General features: G+C 33.3%; 1 protein-coding gene across 1 annotated transcript in view; it reads right to left on the minus strand.

The window, feature by feature from the left end:
• The window catches only part of LOC139843132 (uncharacterized), a 41,325-nt gene that overhangs the window by 19,033 nt on the left and 485 nt on the right, over positions 1-21,807 (minus strand). The window contains exons 2-5 of the mRNA XM_071833205.1: positions 21,580-21,798; positions 21,053-21,245; positions 16,455-16,872; positions 15,809-16,137 (exon numbers count right to left, since the gene is read on the minus strand). Coding sequence (XP_071689306.1) covers positions 15,809-16,137; positions 16,455-16,872; positions 21,053-21,245; positions 21,580-21,798 — 1,159 coding nt within the window. The remainder of the gene's footprint in view (positions 1-15,808; positions 16,138-16,454; positions 16,873-21,052; positions 21,246-21,579; positions 21,799-21,807) is intronic.

Raw genomic sequence — 21,807 nt, forward strand, 5'->3', positions numbered from 1 at the left:
GTTCCGTCTTTCCGAATATTAAGATGCTTCTCTGATCCTTTGGGTATTTCATCCTTTAAATTTCCCTCTTTTAAAACTCCTTGTTACGCCTCCTTTATTTGAGTAGTAAGGTTAGTGTGAATCATTATATTCATAGATTTTACTCGAATGGGTTCTCTGTCCTTTCTGTTCAAGGCGTCGGCTACCACATTTGCCTTCCCCAGGTGGTAACAAATCTCAAAGTTGTAATCATTCAACAATTCAATCCACCTACGCTGCCTCATATTAGTTGTTTCTGATTAAATATGTGTTGAAGACTTTTGTGGTCGGTATATATAATACTTTTGACCCCATATAAGTAGTGCCTCCAAGTCTTTAATGCAAAAACAACTGCGCCTAATTCCAAATCATGCGTCGTATAATTTTGCTCGTGAATCTTCAATTGTCTAGACGCATAAGCAATCACCTTCGTCCGTTGCATTAATACACAACCGAGACCTTACTTTGATGCGTCACAATAAATCACAAAATCATCATTCCCTTCAGGCAATGACAATATAGGTGCCGTAGTTAGCTTTTTCTTCAATATTTGAAACGCCTTCTCTTGTTCATCCTTCCATTCAAATTTCTTCCCTTTATGCGTTAATGCAGTCAAGGGTTTTGCTATTTTGGAGAAATCTTGGATGAATCTTCTGTAGTAACCAGCCAATCCTAAAAATTGACGTATATGCTTCGGAGTTTTTGGGGTTTCCCACTTTTCAACGGTTTCGATCTTTGCCGGGTCCACCTGGATACCTTCTTTGTTCACTATGTGACCGAGGAATTGAACTTCTTCCAACCAAAATGCACACTTTGAAAACTTAGCGTACAGTTTTTCTTTCCTCAATACTTCTAGCACTTTTCTCAAATGTTCTTCGTGCTCTTGATCATTCTTTGAGTAAATAAGTATGTCATCGATGAAAATAATGACAAACTTGTCAAGATATGGCCCACACACTCGGTTCATAAGGTCCATGAACACAGCTGGTGCGTTAGTCAATCCAAACGGCATAACCATAAACTCGTAATGACCATAACGCGTCCTAAAAGCAGTTTTTGGAATATCATCCTCCTTTACTCGCATTTGATGATATCCAGAACGTAAATCGATATTCGAATAAACCGACGAGCCTTGTAGTTGATCAAATAAGTCGTCAATTCTCGGCAGTGGATAACGGTTTTTGATGGTAAGTTTGTTCAACTCTCTGTAGTCAATACACAACCTAAATGTACCATCCTTCTTCTTGACAAACAAAACAGGAGCTCCCCATGGTGATGTGCTTGGTCGAATGAAACCACGTTCTAATAGTTCTTGCAGTTGGCTTTGCAGTTCTTTCATCTCGCTGGGTGCGAGTCGATAAGGAGCACGAGCTATTGGTGCAGCTCCTGGTACAAGATCTATTTGAAATTCGACAGATCGATGTGGAGGTAGTCCCGGTAATTCTTTCGGAAATACATCGGGAAATTCTTTTGCGACGGGAACATCATTGATGCTCTTTTCTTCAGTTTGTACTTTCTCGACGTGTGCTAGAACAGCATAGCAACCTTTTCTTATTAGTTTTTGTGCCTTCAAATTACTAATAAGATGTAGCTTCATGTTGCCCTTTTCTCCGTACACCATTAAGGGTTTTCCTTTTTCTCGTATAATGCGAATTGCATTTTTGTAACAAACGATCTCTGCTTTCACTTCTTTCAACCAGTCCATACCGATTATAACATCAAAACTCCCTAACTCTACTGGTATCAAGTCAATCTTAAATGTTTCGCTAACCAGTTTAATTTCTCGATTCCGACATATATTATCTGCTGAAATTAATTTACCATTTGCTAATTCGAGTAAAAATTTACTATCCAAAGGCGTCAATGGACAACTTAATTTAGCACAAAAATCTCTACTCATATAGCTTCTATCCGCACCCGAATCAAATAAAACGTAAGCAGATTTATTGTCAATAAGAAACGTACCCGTAACAAGCTCCGGGTCTTCCTGTACCTCTGCCGCATTAATATTGAAAACTCTTCCGTGGCCTTGTCCATTCGTGTTCTCCTGGTTTGGGCAATTTCTAATAATGTGGCCCGGTTTTCCACATTTATAACAAACTACATTGGCATAACTTGCTCTGACACTACTTGCTCTGCCATTACTCATTCCGACACCATTTGTTCCTTTCGTTCTGTTAACCCCTGGTCCGTAGACCTCACACTTCGCCGTGCTATGACCATTTCTTTTACACTTGTTGCAAAATTTGGTGTAGAACCCCGAGTGATACTTTTCACACCTTTGGCATAGCTGCTTTTGATTGTTGTTGTTGTTGCGGTTGTTATTGTTGTTGGGATGATTGTTGTAGTTGCTGTTGTTGTTGTTGTTGTTGTTGTTGTTGTTGTTGTTGTTGTTGTTGTTGTTGTTGTTGTTGTTGTTGTTGTTGTTGTTGTTGTTATTTGGCCGTTTGTTGTAGTTGCGATTGATATTGCGATTGTTGGGATAATTGTTGCGATTATCATTGTAATTGCTGTTGTTGTTGTATTGCTGATTCTTATCACCGTTTTCCTCCCACTTTCTTTTGACTTGCTTCACATTGGCCTCTTCAGCCGCCTATTCTTTAATTCTTTCCTCAATCTGGTTCACTAGTTTGTGAGCCATTCTACATGCCTGTTGTATGGAGGCGGGCTCGTGTGAACTTATATCTTCTTGGATTATTTTCGGTAATCCTTTCACAAACGCGTCGATCTTCTCTACCTCATCTTCGAACGCTCCCGGACATAATAGGCACAATTCTGTGAATCGTCTTTCGTACGTGGTAATATCAAATCCTTGGGTTCGTAACCCTCTAAGTTCTGTCTTGAGCTTATTGACCTCGGTTCTGGGACGGTACTTCTCGTTCATCAAGTGCTTGAATGCTGACCACGGTAGTGCGTACGCATCATCTTGTCCCACTTGCTCTAGAAAGGTATTCTACCATGTTAACGCAGAACCTGTGAAGGTATGCGAAGCGTACTTCACTTTGTCCTCTTCAGTACACTTACTTATGGCAAACACCGATTCGACCTTCTCGGTCCACCGTTTCAATCCGATAGGTCCTTCGGTTCCATCAAATTCCAAAGGTTTGCAGGCAGTGAATTCTTTGTAGGTGCATCCTACACGATTTCCTGTACTGCTAGATCCAAGGTTATTGTTGGTATGTAGCGCAGCCTGTACTGCGGCTATGTTTGAAGCTAGAAAAGTACGGAATTCCTCTTCATTCATATTCACGGTGTGTCGAGTAGTCGGTGCCATTTCCTTCAAAATAGTCAAATGGAACAAGTTAATCATACAGAATATTAAGAGTAGTTAATAGTATTTCGTAGCATAATATGAACTCATTTATAAAAGCTTTTTCTTCATATTAGCGTTTTATAAGTTTAAATTCGGGTAGTACCTACCCGTTAAGTTCATACTTAGTAGCTAATATACAATTCAACTACTACAATACTATATGAAAAACTGATTATAATAATATTTCGCGTTCAAACTTTTATACAATATTTTACAAACTTACAATACCGCTTATTTTACATAAAGCATGAAATATAGCACACAATAACTTTGATACAAGATATTTGTGAAGATAATTCTAGCTAGTACACAAGTCGTTCAGCAAAGGCAATAAAGACACGTAATTCATACGTCCAGAAACAAGTCATGCATTCTGGTTTTACTAGGACTACTTCCCATCCTTGGTCTTGTGGAACATAACCGTTATGGCCGTTGATAAGACAGCGTGTTGTAACGTCGTCAAAGGGACGAGGGTTACGTAATGACCAACAGTCTCGTAATAACCTAAAAACCTCATTTCTTACCCCAATTACCGACTCCGTCACTTGTGGGAACGTTTTTTTTAATAGTTGTAGCCCGATGTTCTTTTTCTCACTTTGGTGAGATTCGAACATTACTAACCCGTAAGCATAGCATGCTTCTTTATGTTGCATGTTAGCCGCTTTTTCTAAATCATGAAGTCCTATATTCGGATACATTGAGTCAAAATAATTTCTTAACCCGTTGCGTAAAATAGCATTTGGGTTCCCCACAATATATGCGTCAAAGTAAACACATCGTAACTTATAGGTTTCCCAATGTGATATCCCCCATCTTTCAAACGAAAGTCTCTTATAAACCAAGACATTCTTGGAACGTTCTTCGAATGTCTTACAAACTGATTTCGCCGTAAATAGTTGTGCCGAAGAATTCTGATCGACTCTAGACAAGATTTCATCAATCATGTCTCCGGGTAGGTCTCTTAAAATATTGGGTTGTCTATCCATTTTGTGTTTTTATACTGTAAAATAGACAAGAGTTAGATTCATAAAAAAAATACTTATTAATACAAGCAATTTTTACATATATCATAAAGCATAAGCACACTATATTACATATATTACACCACACGAATACAACTATCTTATTCCGACTCGCTCGTTTCTTCTTCTTCAGTTTTGGTTCGTTTTGCCAAGTTTCTAGGGATATATGATGTTCCCCTAATACGAGCTGTCGTTTTCCACAACGGTTTAGAAAAACCTGGTGGTTTAGAGGTTCCCGGGTCATTGTTACAACTTAAGGGCTTCGGGGGTTGACGATACATATAAAGTTCATCGGGGTTGGAATTAGATTTCTCTATTTTTATGCCCTTTCCCTTATTATTTTCTTTTGCCTTTTTAAATTCAGTTGGGGTAATTTCTATAACATCATCGGAATTCTCGTCGGAATCCGATTCATCGGAGAATTGGTAATCCTCCCAATATTTTGCTTCCTTGGCGGAAACACCATTAACCATAATTAACCTTGGTCGGTTGGTTGAGGATTTTCTTTTACTTAACCGTTTTATTATTTCCCCCACCGGTTCTATTTCCTCCTCCGGTTCCTCCTCTTCCGGTTCTGATTCTTCTTCCGGTTCTGATTCTTCTTCCGGTTCTTCTTCGGGAACTTGTGAATCAGTCCAATATATATTCGACTCTTCGTTATTATTAGGTGAGTCAATGGGATTTGTGCTAGAGGTAGACAATTATCACACAATATCAAACATGTTAAGAGATTAATATATCACATAATATATACAGGTTAATAATATATAGTTTCCAACAAAAATGTTAAGCAATCATTTTTAAAGAAAACACGGTCGAAGTTCAGACTCACTAATGCATCCTAACAAACTCGATAAGACACACTAATGCAAATTTCTGGTTCTCTAAGACCAACGCTCTGGTGGATTCATGAACCTATACAATATATACATATATATCAAAGTATGTTCAAAATATATTTACAACACTTTTAATATATTTTGATGTTTTAAGTTTATTAAGTCAACTGTCCTCGTTAGTAACCTACAACTAGTTGTCCACAGTTAGATGTACAGAAATAAATCGATAAATATTATCTTGAATCAATCCACGACCCAGTGTATACGTATCTCAGTATTGATCACAACTCAAACTATATATATTTTGGAATCAACCTCAACCCTGTATAGCTAACTCCAACATTCACATATAGAGTGTCTATGGTTGTTCCAAAATATATATAGATGTGTCGACATGATAGGTCGAAACATTGTATACGTGTCTATGGTATCTCAAGATTACATAATATACAATACAAGTTGATTAAGTTATGGTTGGAATAGATTTGTTACCAATTTTCACGTAGCTAAAATGAGAAAAATTATCCAATCTTGTTTTACCCATAACTTCTTCATTTTAAATCCGTTTTGAGTGAATCAAATTGCTATGGTTTGATATTGAACTCTATTTTATGAATATAAATAGAAAAAGTATAGGTTTATAGTCGGAAAAATAAGTTACAAGTCATTTTTGTAAAGGTAGTCATTTCAGTCGAAAGAACGACGTCTAGATGACCATTTTAGAAAACGTACTTCCACTTTGAGTTTAACCATAATTTTTGGATATAGTTTCATGTTCATAATAAAAATCATTTTCCCAGAATAACAACTTTTAAATCAAAGTTTATCATAGTTTTTAATTAACTAACCCAAAACAGCCCTCGGTGTTACTACGACGGCGTAAATCCGGTTTTACGGTGTTTTTCGTGTTTCCAGGTATTAAATCATTAAGTTAGCATATCATATAGATATAGAACATGTGTTTAGTTGATTTTAAAAGTCAAGTTAGAAGGATTAACTTTTATTTGCGAACAAGTTTAGAATTAACTAAACCATGTTCTAGTAATTACAAGTTTAAACCTTCGAATAAGATAGCTTTATATGTATTAATAGAATGATGTTATGAAAATCATTACTACCTCAAGTTCCTTGGATAAACTTACTGGAAATGAGAAAAATAGATCTAGCTTCAAAGGATCCTTGGATGGCTTGAAAGTTCTTGAAGCAGAATCATGACACGAAAACAATTTCAAGTAAGATTTCCACTCGAAATAAGATTGTTATAGTTATAGAAATTGAATTAAAGTTTGAATATGATTATTACCTTGTATTAGAAAGATAACCTACTGTAATTAACAAAGGTTTCTTGATCTTGGATGATTACTTGGAAGGGATTTAGAAAACTTGGAAGTAAACTTGCAATCTTGGAAGTATTCTTGATTTTATGAAACTAGAACTTATGGAATTTATGAAGAACACTTAGAACTTGAAGATAGAACTTGAGAGAGATTAATTAGATAAAGAAAATTGAAGAATGAAAGTGTTTGTAGGTGTTTTTGGTCGTTGGTGTATGGATTAGATATAAAGGATATGTAATTTTGTTTTCATGTAAATAAGTCATGAATGATTACTCATATTTTTGTAATTTTATGAGATATTTTATGCTGGTTCCCACATGTGTTAGGTGACTCACATGGGCTGCTAAGAGCTGATCATTGGAGTGTATATACCAATAGTACATACATCTAAACGCTGTGTATTGTATGAGTACGAATACGGGTGCATACGAGTAGAATTGTTGATGAAACTGAACGAGGATGTAATTGTAAGCATTTTTATTAAGTAGAAGTATTTTGATAAGTGTCTTGAAGTCTTTCAAAAGTGTATGAATACATATTAAAACACTACATGTATATACATTTTAACTGAGTCGTTAAGTCATCGTTAGTCGTTACATGTAAATGTTGTTTTGAAACCTTTAGGTTAACGATCTTGTTGAATGTTGTTAACCCATTATTTATTATAACAAATGAGATGTTAAATTGTTATATTATCATGATATTATGATATATAATATATCTTAGTATGATATATATACAGTTAAATGTCGTTACAACGATAATCGTTACATATATGTCTCGTTTCGAAATCATTAAGTTAGTAGTCTTATTTTTACATATGTATTTCATTGTTAATACACTTAATAATATATTTACTTATCATTTAACATAATTAACCAAGTGTATCAATATCTTAATATGATTCATATGTACCTAGTAAGACGTTGTTATAACGATAATCGTTATATATATCGTTTTCGAGTTTCTTAAATTAATAGTCACATTTTTATGTATATAACTCATTGTTAAAATACCTAATGAGATACATACTTATAATAAAATCATGTTAACTATATATATAACCATATATATGTCATCGTATAGTTTTTACAAGTTTTAACGTTCGTGAATCACCGGTCAACTTGGGTGGTCAATTGTCTATATGAAACCTATTTCAATTAATCAAGTCTTAACAAGTTTGATTGCTTAACATGTTGGAAACACTTAATCATGTAAATAAAAATTTCATTTAATATATATATAAACATGGAAAAGTTCGGGTCACTACACCATGCACATAGCTTGTCTAACATATAAGCAAACAGCGGAAGACTTCTAGGAACCTGAGAATAAACATGCTAACAAGTGTCAACACAAATGTTGGTGAGTTCATAGTTTTAGTGTTTCGCATAATCTGTATATAAAAGTGGATCACAAGATTTCAGTTATTTCATCCAGAAACGTTTATCAAAAGTTTGTCAATAGATTCTACGTAACAGAGCACCCTGGTAACTAAACTTAACGTATATATAATAAGTACCCCTGTTTTAACATACATGCAACCAACATGTACAATACACGCAAACCAACGTGTACTAAACTCAAATAGCATACGTCTGTTTTATAGTTCAGGCTAGGGTTTCTATATCTGGAACAGACAGGGATGTCAAGCCCTATGGATCCATATACAACTACTCGCGCCCACCAGTTCTTATAACTGGCAGTTACTAGTTACCAAAGCTAAGGGATTTTCGGTTCAAACTCAGTGTAGAATTTAGTATATACATGTATCCATTGCGTTTAAAGTAAAGTGCATGTATTCTCAGCCCAAAAATATATATTGCGAAAGCAATTAAAAAGGGAGCAAATGAAACTCATATTAGCAGCACATAAAGTTGTTCATCGTAATGTGACCGAAACTCGGAATATCAAATAATCGTAGATCTCAACCTAGAGAACATATGTTGGTCAAAAAATGTCTATCAAGCTAGGTCAAGTCATAGTGTATCACAATCCTATTGCTCGAGACCGACATACAAAAGTTATCCGTAGTCGTTTCAAAAAGTCAATTTTGACAATAGTTCAACAAAACGAGACGTACCTTATATAAGGATTCATTTACTCGGTTGTTAATATTTAAAAATCCACTTTATCAATCTCGTAAACAAGTTGTTTAAATCTTAATTGCAGATTTAAAAGCAATTTCAATTAACGTCAATCATAATTCAGTTGATCATATCTTTTAATTCAGTTGATCATATCATAATTCAGTTGAGATTCAATATTGTAGGAAAGTACGTAGATGTAACGGAGATAATAAACACTAGGTTTGATTCATAAAGATACCCCTGAACATTACCCATAACCTCCTTGGCAATAACCCATAATTTCCTTAGCTCTATCCCGCTTGAAAATCATTTTGAAAGTGACACGCTTATAACCTCGTCGTAGTATTTTATGTTTAATACTAATTAATATTAATAATAATAATAAGATTAATAACAATATTAATCTTAATAATAATAATAATAATAATAATAATAATAATAATAATAATAATAATAATAATAATAATAATAATAATAATAATAATAATAATATAAATTTAAATATAAATATGGAAAGCAGAGAGATAGATATGAATTGAATTTGATCACTGGCTTCGCGTTTTATACTATCTGACTTGTCCCAGCCCACCATGCGATCGCATGGTTTTTGGGCATCAAGGCCATGCGATCGCATGGCCCTCTCATCCAGCTCACATTGTTTTAACTTTTTGTTTGTCGACATAATTTAATAATAATATATATAATATATATAATTTAAATTAATTAATTATATATTATATTTTATTCCCGTGCGTAGTGGACTTGTAACTTTTGCTCCGATAAGTCGTACGTCGTCACTCGACTTATGTCCCGGTTCTGGTTTTTCGAATGTCCTTTCGTACATTTAGAAAACTTGCATTTTACGTTTCGTGTCACGTACATTTGTCAAAATAAAGCCTTAAATTATCCATAAACTATATCGCTCAAAGTGTATCTTAAACTTTCGAGTGTTTTGGTCATTTACTTCTATAAATTATCGCCTCGTTACATATATATATATATATATATATATATATATATATATATATATATATATATATATATATATATATATATATATATATATATATATATATATATATATATATATATATATAATAGTATCCTTTTTACTCAAAACGTTTTATAATTAAATTAATCTCAAATTTATTATATCATATCACGTTTTTATTTTAAAACTTAACTAAGTAGTTCATTTATGTACTAGCGTTTATTACTTCTTTATGTACTATATGACATATCTAAATTTCAATCGAATCCATAAGAGAGCGTAACAATCGTTTCCTTAATTAATTTGAAATCAAATATATCTAATATATATAAACACGTTTTAAAATACATTTTGCAAGTTATTCATATATCTAATTCTAACAGTTAATATTCCTTAATATTGTATGTGTCCAAATTACGTAATTTAAACAAACACTTTACCATTAATTTCGAATACCGTTAAACATGAATGATTTCCCAAATCAACGTGGACCTCACAACAGAGACCCTTAATAATATCATAATCCTTAAGGGACTCAATAAATATCTTTTCATTCAATCATTTGGCATAATCTTTTAACTTCGTAGTTAAATATATAAATCAGATAATCAAACCAATAAGTTTAATGCACAGTATCATATACTCCACACTTTGTTACGTTTTCAAATTATATTAGGTATCTATTTACATATAATTGTTCGCGAATCGTTGAGAACAATCGAAGGGTAATTGAATAGTTCAAGAATTTTGAGATTCAACTTTACAGACTTTGCATATCGTGTCGGAAACGTTAAAGATTAAGTTTAAATTTGGTCAGAAAGTTCAGGGTCATCACATCATCAATCCTCAGTAATGGGTAGCGATTCTTGATCGTTAATTTGTTTAATTCCCGATAATCTATGCACATCCTCATAGATCCATCCTTCTTCTTGACGAACAGTATAGGAGCACCCCAAGGTGAAAAACTGGGGCGAATAAATCCACGGTCCGATAATTCTTGTAATTGGCTTTGCAATTCTTGCATTTCGGAAGGTGCAAGTCTATATGGGGATCGGGCTACAGGTGCAACTCCTGGTACGAGATCAATCTGGAATTCTACACATCTGTGTGGAGGTTGCCCTGGTAATTCTTTGGAAATACTTCGAGATATTCTCTTACAACCGGCACGTCATCAATGCTTCTTTCTTTGGTATTGATCTTCTTCACGTGTGCCAGAATAGCATAACAACTTTTTCTTATAAGTTTATGGGCCTTCATACAGCTGATAAGGTTTAGCTTCGAGTTGCTCTTCACCCCATAAATCATTAATGACGTTTCATCCTTTCGAGGGATGCGGATCGCTTTCTCAGCGCAAACAACTTCTGCTCCTATTTTGGACATCCAGTCCATGCCAACGATTACGTCAAAACTTCCTAATTCTACGGGTATCAAATCGATTTTGAAGGTTTCACCACCGAGATTTATTTCGCAACCATGGCAAATTTTATCGGCTTTTATCATTTTACCATTAGCTAATTCAATAGTATATTTATCGTCTAGAGGCAATGATGCACATTTCAGTTTAGAGCTAAAGTCTTTACACATATAACTTCTATCAGTACCCGTATCAAACATAATAGAAGCTAGTTGATTATTAACGGTAAACGTACCCGTAACAAGATCAGGGTCCTCACGTGCTTCGCTGACATTAATGTTAAATAAACTCCCACGTGCGGGTTCTTTATTCTTCTCCTTATCAGGGCATTGATTTATAAAGTGACCAGACTTCCCGCATCCAAAACATTTCTTGACATCGGTCGGTTTTGTCTTTACTACATAAACGGTGGTATAATAATATTTCGCCACATGTCCTTTCTTGTTGCACTTATCACAGACCACCTGGCAATAACCTGAATGATGGGTGTAACATCTTTTGCAAAACGGATGGGGTCCCTTATAGTTTGGACTAGCAGTTGCCCCATCTTGTTTACCTTTAAAAGTCTCTCGCCTCTTCAGGTGAGTACTTTTGCCCTTATAGTCTTCCCATTTCCTCTTTCCTTCAGTTATCTTGACTTCGGTAATTGGTGCCTTAATCGAACTCTCCGTGATCTGGTCCATAAGTTGGTGTGCCATTCTCATGGCTTCCTGCATTGTATTCAGTTTGGATGATGTAACATTTCCTTTGATATTGATCGACAAACCGTCAATATACATCTCTATCTTTCGTTTCTCGTTTGGCACTAATTCGGGACACAACAAGGCTAGTTCCATGAAACACTTTTCATAGTTATTGAGTTTCGCACCGACAACCTTCAGATTACATAACTCAGATTCCATTTTTCTGATCTCGTTTCGAGGACAATATTCCTCGATTAACATCTTTTTCAATTCTTCCCAAGAGATATCGTATGCCGTATCTACTCCTTCTGCTTTAGCATAATTGTTCCACCAAGTAAGTGCACCGTCTTGCAACGTGCACGAAGCATACTTTGACTTGTCTCCATCCGCACAATTACTGATTTTGAAAACGGACTCCATCTTTTCGAACCATCAGGTTAGACCGACTGGTCCCTCAGTTCCACTAAACATCTGTGGTTTGCATGCTTGAAAAGTTTTGTATGAGCATTCATTTCGTGAGTTTGTATTTATGGCTGCTGCTTTGGCTACTGCTTCGGCTGCTGCAATTCTTTCATTCACACGTTTCTCGACTAGTTCCTCAAACTCAGCATCCTACATTTGAGACATGTTTCTTCAATAAACACAATAGAGATAATTTAATCATATAGAATATTATAGGTATAATAAGTAGTCAATAGTTAATTGTAGCATATTATAGGTATGAACCAATTATTATAAAAGCCTTTTCTTCTTATTAACGTTTTATAATTATCTCTAGGGTATTACCTACCCGTTAAAGTTCATACTTAATAGCTTAGTACAACAATTAACTACTACCGTTCAAATAATATTCTATTATGAAAAACGAATGCATTATCATTTCACGCTTTATTCTTTAATGCATTATGGTACAATGATACAATACCATTTATTCACATAAGTTTATTTTATATAAAACATATGTAGAGTAAAGCACACTAATTAATATTATACGATGCGTGAAATGATGTCGTAGCGGAAATGGTTTTTAAAAGCGGCGAGGCTTCATGTTATCAGGTACTGGAATAACGCTTATTCGAGCAGTACTTTTATATTTTTGTCGGGGTTCTGAGGTACTTGATACCTCAATAGTGTTGGTAAGACAAGGGTGACTAGGGGTAGCAATGTCAGGAGCAACAATTACTTTATTAATTTTCGGATTCGGCAATTCTGGGTTGGTGACTACAGTTTCCTTTCCTTTGTTAACTTCTTTTTCAGTAATCTCCTCTACTTCCTCCTCCTCCTCACTGATCTCCTCTAATGAACTGTCTGAGTCATGTGTAAGAGAATATGTTCGGTCGGTGGTCATGATCCGATATCTACCAGGCGTAATCGGCACAACCCGCCCGTCGGCGGTGTATCTGGCCCAGTGTCCATGTTCGTTAAGAAATGGACAGCCCTCGTTTATTCTAGGGATCACGGTACCATCGAAATGATACTGTGGCTCCAGGAAACTAGGGCTGGGTGGAGCTGGGACCTCCTCTGGGTTTACCGGGAGTTGAGATTCCCCGGCTAACACAATTTCTTCTTTAATAGATATTGGAACACCCTTTTTAGTTGTGGAGAGAATAGATTCAGTGTCCAATTCTGAGTTATACAAAATGATAGGATTAGAAGAAGTCATCTATCACATAATTGAAACAACAATTACGTTAGCATATAAATATATCACACATAATGTTTTTGACAAAATGATAAACAAAAATCGATAAAAACGGATATGGTCATAGTCCAGACTCACTAATGCATCCTAACAATTATCAGTTAAACACATTAATGCAAATTCTGGTTCCCTATGACCTCAAGCTCTGATACCAACTGTAACGACCCGTCAAATCGCTATTGACGCTGTACGTTAATCATTGATTCCACGGTGAGGTTTTGACCTCTATATGATACGTTTGATAAAATATTACATTCATTAAAATAAGTGACTTTCTAAACATAGAAAGTTATAAACATGTGGGCGAGTGTTTAAATATAAGAAAATCCCCAAAATACATAAGTCTTTATTTTACAGGTTGACATCACAGTCAAATTATTTATTACACAACGTAGTTTTGTTTTGAATGCAATAAATTTTATACAAAGCATGAGAGACTCCATGCAGGCAACAAGCACATCACATCGGAAGCAGTCTAAGGACCTGAGAATAAAACATTCTAAAAAGGTCAACACGAATGTTGGTGAGTTATAGATTTTACTACTCGAGTAAGTATAATAAGATGGCCACAAGATTTCATCAAAAGTTTATCAATAGATTCTACGTAACAGAGCACCCTGGTAACTAAACTTAACGCTATAATAATAATTACCCTTGTTGTTTTAATACACGCAAACCAACGTATCGTAATCTCAAGTAACATACGTCCATTAAAAGGCTAGCGCTCTAGCTCGAACGGGGATGCCAAGCCCTATGGATCCGTATACAATTACTTGCGCCCACCAGTCCATATCATATGTACTGGCAGTTACTAGTTACCAAAGCTAAGGGATTTTTGGTTTAAACTCAGTGTAGAATTAAGTATGTACTTGTGCCCATTGCGTATAAAATAAAGTGCATGTATTCTCAGCCCAAAAATATTTAAAGCATTTAAAAATGGATCTATAAACTCACTTGTTCAATATTGAGATTCAATATTGTAGGTAAATTGCGTAGACGTAATGATAGTAGATGATTGTATGGTTGGTCTTGGATTCACGAACGATACCCTTGTTTCCTTAGTTTTAAACTGGTTTGAAAATTCGTTTTGAAATCACCCGAGTATATCCCCGTCGTAGTATTGTAGTATATTATAATCAATACTTTGAAATGTAAAAAAAATATAACATGATGCGGAGTATGAACGTGTGTATGAGAGAAGGAAAAATATGATATGAAGTATATTTTGCTTTTACGTGTGTGTAGTGGTGTTATAACATGGAAGAAAAGAGAAAAAAAAATTTTCCACTTGTTAAAATATCTAGCGAGACTCATCATAATGGGATCTAGCTTGTTGAGTCTTGACAAAAATATGAACTTGTTTTCAAACCAAAATTAATAATAATAATAATAATAATAATAATAATAATAATAATAATAATAATAATAATAATAATAATAATAATAATAATAATAATAATAATAATAATAATAATAATAATAATAATAATAATAATAATAATAATAAAAATAATTTAAATATAGTAAATAATAAATAAAAAAATAATCGTGACAATGTAGTCACTATCTAGCTCACATCCCAAAATAATTTTTATTATTATTTTTTTCTTTTTTTTTCTTGACAATAATTTTTGTTCACAGGTTTCATGGGTAGAGCTTATGTATGCTCTATACAAATAATAAATATTAATAATCTATTAGATAATAATAATAATAATAAATGTGTAAATATAAAAGACAAGTTGGCCACCATACTTTGGTCATATGTGCCGATGTAATAGGTATATGCTTATATATGCCTATCTCTTTTACACGTGTGAAATAAAAATCTCATTTTAGTCCAAGTTAAAATCACAAGTTCATTAGTCCGTGAGTTGTTATTTGTCAAGTTGTCGACATAACTTTAATGATATTATAATATCTACTCCAATTAATTGGTATATGATATTTAAATGCTATAGTTTAAAGGGTGTAATTGATGTAGATTTCCATTAACGTATCATGTTTCATATTAATATTTATATAAAAATAAAAATTAAATTTGGGAAGTGATATATATATATATATATATATATATATATATATATATATATATATATATATATATTTATATATCCATTTATAAATCCATTTATAAATTGTTGTTCGTGAATCATCGAGAATGTTCAAAGGTTACTTGAACGTGTAAACTAGTTCAAAAGGTTTTAAGATTCAGCATAATAGGTTCGCTTATTGTGTCGGAAACATTTTACCGTGTAATTAATTTAATAATTGCGGAATTTTCCGGGTCATCATACTCGCTCTCTAAACGAAAACTTCCACTTTTTTTGGAACAAAATTATTCCGCAAGGTTTCGATACAAATATTATTAACGCTAATAGTTATAGAATTAATAATACCTGTAAGTTCTTTTGTTGAGAAGGTTCCTTTTGAAGACAATTTCCAAACCCATGAATCTTCATTACTCCCGTACCCCTGAAACTGATCCAGTAACCTTTTTAAATGGTCCAAATCGCTGATGTTTCTGCCTCTCGGCTCACAAACCCAGGATCCACAAAAGCAGATATTTTCACCATCCTGAATCACTCTATCGCTGACTTTAGCATTTGAGCATGAATCCAATCTTGCAAATCTTGGGAATTTATCTTTTAACGGCTCACTGATAAGCCACGGATCGTTCCAAAATGAGGTGGAACGCCTGTCGGCAATCTTCTTGATAAAGGAGTTCCTGAAATTAATGTCAAGAGAATCGATGTATTCTCAGACCTTCACAATGTTTAGCCAAGTAGTATTACGAGAAGAATGAATATAAAAATACCCACCCGCACCCAAATGACCCGATGACCCATATATACTCGAAATAACTTTGACCCACAAGGAGTTGGTTTCGGACATGTCCCTCCACCACCACTTGCCGATCAAAGCTAGGTTTTTATTTTTTAAAGACCCCAAATTTAGGCCTCCTTCCTCGAAAGGACGGATAACCTCATCCTATTTGACCCACGCAATTTTTGACTCAATTCCCGTCCTGCCTAAAAAAATGACCTTCTTACACTCTCAAGTTTTTTAAGCACACATGGCGGAGCACGGAAGAGTGAGAAGTAGTACAACGGTAAGCTATTAAGAACCGAATTAATGAGAGTCAAACGACCACCAAACGACACCGAACACGCTTTCCAATCTGACAACCGTTTCTCGAATTTCTCAATGACCGGTTTCCAACTATCATACTTGCTCATGTTAGCACTAATCGGAAGCCCAAGATATTTAAAAGGGAAGCACCCGACCTTGCACCCGAAAAGTGAAGCCATGCTTTCGACAATATTACCCTCTACACCATTCCCAAACATATTACTTTTGTTGTAGTTAACCTTTAGCCCCGAAGTGAGTTCAAAGCACTTGAGAAGCGACATGAGGTTATCAATATTGCCCTCACTCCAAGACCCGAAAAAGATAGTGTCGTCTGTGACGACCCAGAAATTTCCGACCAAATTTAAACTTAATCTTTATAAAATTCTGACACGATAAGCAAATCTGTAATATTGAGTCTTAGAAAGTCTGAACCGATATCATATATCCTGTGACTATTTCCAACAATTCACGAACAATTGTGTGTAAGTAAAAACAAATATATACACATATATATATGTATATAATTAAATATAAACAAAAGTATATATAATAATTTGAAATAATAACAAATAAGTAAAATAATAAGCAAGACAATAAGTTTGTTAAAATGAATATATATATATGAATATGATTTCTATATAATTGATGATTGTATATATATTGTAATGTATTAAAACATATAAATATTAAATATATGTATATAATTAGTAGACATTACATAAGTAGTGAATTATAATATAACTATATTAAAAGTAACTGTGGGTTAAAAATATAATTGTTATGACAAATATTATTATTACTAATTTCATTAATATCAATAATAATAATATTAATAAATACTAGATATTAGAATTTTAATAAATTTAATGTAATGATTATCAAAATAAATACTTAAAATATAAATATTACTATAAGAATGATTAAAAGTATTATTTAGTTGTAATTTAGATATTATTAGCTAATATGACTAATACATGTATCATATATTGATTATTAGTAATATTATTATTATTACTAGTATTATTGTTATTATCATAGTTATATGTTTCATAATCAATTTTATTTAATATTATTAATATCACTATTCTTAAATATTAGTAGTAGTATTATTGTTATTAATATTATTATTATTTATATAAATATTATTATTAGTATTTTTAATAAATAATTATCTGTATTAAATTATTAATACAAATATACTTCTAAATCAGTGATAATCAGATGGAAACGAAAATTATCAGATATCAGGATCATCAATCGTACGAAAGTTGTTTCCAATCACTATCTATACTATTTATTTATTTTGTTTCTCTCTTTTTGTCCTCATGAAAAAGCATATGAATTATTAATAAAATATAATATAATATTCTAGGTTGTTAGCTGTCAAATATTTACTATATGAAATAGATCAATGTGAACCATGATCATAAAACCCATTTATCTTCTTCTACTTCACCAACCCTAACCCTTGATATAACCACTGCTATTAACCGATTGTTTATGCATCACTTTCTTGTTAGAACACCGTAAACCACTACCCATCGTGATCACTACCTTTCATCGCGAACCCACAACCCGTATTAACAACCATCTATCACCTTGCTTTGTATCAATCATTAACAACCATCACCACCATTTACATATTAATTCAGCTGCTATCCTACTGTTTCTGTTGTCGACGAATGCCAAGAACCACCCACACTGACCTGTTGTATCGTTGAAATCACCCTACAACCACACCACCATCACCTGCTAGCTTTAGTTATGACACACCTGCAACTACTATAGTAACTGTTTCAATTTCTCTGCAATTCGCTGCTACAACAATTGTTAACTGCTACTACTGTTACGCTATCAGGTTTTTCTGTTTTTGCAGCCTTCAAACAACATCAAATCAACCCAAACACCATCTTCATATTATTATTATTATTATTATTATTATTATTATTATTATTATTATTATTATTATTATTATTATTATTATTATTATTATTATTTTTCCTGCTACTGCGAATTAATACGATATTCCAACTTCTTGTGCTATCGAACAACCCACCACAGCTGCACTCATTTTCTGTTTTGATAATGAGGATACACGATGAAGATGATGAGTTGAATCTCTTTGGCGTGTTTTTCTTTTTTGGCCGACATGTACTAAACCAATAACCCTACCACAACCACTAATTAGTTTTAAAGGTATAAAACTATTATCAATATCATTGTGGCTGTCGAGTAGGACATAAAAATCAGTCCCCACTTGCACTTACGAATATAATGCTTATTAAATAGATTAGATGATGATGATTGTTAGTGATGTGGATTAGTTGATGACTTTCTGTTCCTACCTCTTAATATCGATTCCTATTTAGGATTGAAAGACGTAAAGGTAATTATTATTAAGGTTAACAGCGAAATTATTGTTACAGTGATAAACCGAAAACAATTAGAATACATGGACTAATTAGATGTGGACTGCAAAATATATTTGGGCTTTTGGATTTGGGCTATTATTTTTGTTGTTGCCATCTAGACCCTACAGCAAATTCTATCAAGTAAAAGGATGTTATAAATCATATGATACATGATCATGGCGACGGAAATAATGAAAGAAGATGATGGAAAAACTTCAAAGTTGGTGATGATGATTACGTTGACAAGGCAACGAATGATGAGAAGCATAATGATAATGATGATTGTGAAGCTGTGATCATGATATGATTAAGTTATGATGATGATGATCATGATGGTTAATATTATAATGAAGATTAGCGAATGGGAGATACATGTATGATGGTGAAGACATAAATAATAATAATATTGATGGTGGAATTAATCATGATGATGTTAAGATGTTTTAAGATGATAATAAAATGATACTCATGATGATGATGATCATACGATGATCATGGTGATTCATGTAAGTTTATGCATGACCATGGGGATTATAAGTCGGGATAGCAGATGGATAAAGATGATAATGATGAAGGCGTTTATGATCGAGCATACTTAGATGATAATGATAAATTGCCAAAGTTAAATGGGTTTGTTTTAAGAAAAAGGAAATAGGCACATTCGAGTTAAAAGGATTTAGTTTATGAATTAAAACAGAAAACTAGTACTAGGGCGGTGGTTGGGAGTGTTTGCATTAAACGGGAGGTCTCGGGTTCGAGTCCGGGCAACAACATTTTGTTGAAGATTTCTACTTTAAGGTAGTAATATATTTATTATTATTATTATTATTATTATTATTATTATTATTATTATTATTATTATTATTATTATTATTATTATTATTATTATTATTATTAGTATTATTATTATTATTATTACAACAAAATATTTTTTTTATATATATAAAAGATAATTATTACATGTAACATAAATATAACTAATACTACAAACTATCATATTTTAATATATTAACTAATATATCATTAATTAAATTATATATTATGTATCTATAAAATAACCTATTATAAGTGTTAATATAATTATATATAAAGATATTAATCATAATACATTATAAAATTTATAAACTTAGTTGATTAATATTATATATTAATATATATAATTGATATAGGTTCGTGAATCCGAGGTCAAACCCTGCATTGTTCAATATCGTCATATGTATTTTTACAACAAAATACACTATGGTGAGTTTCATTTGCTCCCTTTTTAAATGCTTTTGCAATATATATTTTTGGGACAGAGAATACATGCGCTATTTTTATAACTGTTTTACGAAATAGACACAAGTAATTGAAACTACATTATATGGTTAAATGGATCGAAGCCGAATATGCCCCTTTTAGCTTGGTAGCCTAAGAATTAGGGAACAGACCCTCTAATTGACGCGAATCCTAAAGATAGATCTATCGGGCCCAACAAGCCCCATTCTGGAATTTGGAATGCTTTAGTACTTTGATTTTATCATGTCCGATGGGTGTCCCAGAATGATGGGGATATTATATATGCATCTTGTTAATGTCGGTTACCAGGTGTTCAATCCATATGAATGATATTTTTGTCTCTATGCATGGGACGTATATTTATGAGAACTGAAAATGAAAATCTTGTGGTCTATTAAAATGATGGAAATGATTGATTATGATAAACTAATGAACTCACTAACCTTTTGGTTGACACTTGAAAGCATGTTTATTCTCAGGTATGAAAGAAATCTTCCGCTATGCATTTGCTCATATTAGAGATATTACTTGGAGTCATTCATGACATATTTCAAAAGACGTTGCATTCGAGTCATCGAGTTCATCAGGATTATTACTAAGTCAATTATAGTTAGATATATTATAAAATGGTATGCACGCCGTCAACTTTCGATGTAATGAAAGTTTGTCTTTTAAAAATGAATGCAATGTTTGTAAAATGTATCATATAGAGGTCAAGTACCTCGCGATGTAACCAATTGTAATGTATACGTCCAGATGGATTAGGACGGGTCATTTCATCGTCGGCGTATTGAAGGTGCGAGATATGAATTTTATCCTTACCAATCAATACACCCTCAAGTAGATTACTCCTCACAGCAGCCTTTACAAGTAGATTCAACCCTTCCGCCGCAAGAATGAACAAAAAAGTAGAGAGCGGATCCCCTTGACGAACACCCCTACCAAGCTTAAATTCCTTAGTAGGCGAACCGTTAACGAGAACCGAAATACTTACCGATCTAAGACACTCGAGAATCTAATTTTTCCATTTTGAACCAAATCCCATGATACTCATTATTTCCATAAGAAAATCCCAACTTAGGCTATCGAAAGCCTTTTCAAAATCTACTTTAAAAACGAAACTTCTCACCTTCTTTTTCTTAAAGAAAATCCACCGACTCATTTGCAATTAATGCTCCATCAATGATATTTCTACCTTTGATGAACGTACTCTGTTCCTAACCCACAAGTTTCGAGGCAACTTTCCTGAGACGATTCGATAAAAGTTTCGAGACTATTTTATAAAAGCTCCCGATGAGACTAATAGGACGGTAATCATTAAGATGTTGTGGCTCCAGTTTTTTAGGTACCAAAGTAATGAACGAAGCATTGTAACCATCCGAAATTTTCTCGGTTCTCCTGAATTCACAAACTACTTCAATTAATTCACCCTTGATCGTATCCCAATATTTCTTAAAAAATATAAGGTTAAAACCATTCGGGCCGGGGGCTTTTGTGCTTCCACACTCGGTAACCGCTAACCAAATCTCATGCTCACTGAATTCTGCCTTAAGGTGCTCTACTTCACTCTGTGTAGT

This window comes from Rutidosis leptorrhynchoides, chromosome 4 (genome assembly GCF_046630445.1).
Source record: "Rutidosis leptorrhynchoides isolate AG116_Rl617_1_P2 chromosome 4, CSIRO_AGI_Rlap_v1, whole genome shotgun sequence".
Classification (NCBI taxonomy): domain Eukaryota; kingdom Viridiplantae; phylum Streptophyta; class Magnoliopsida; order Asterales; family Asteraceae; genus Rutidosis; species Rutidosis leptorrhynchoides.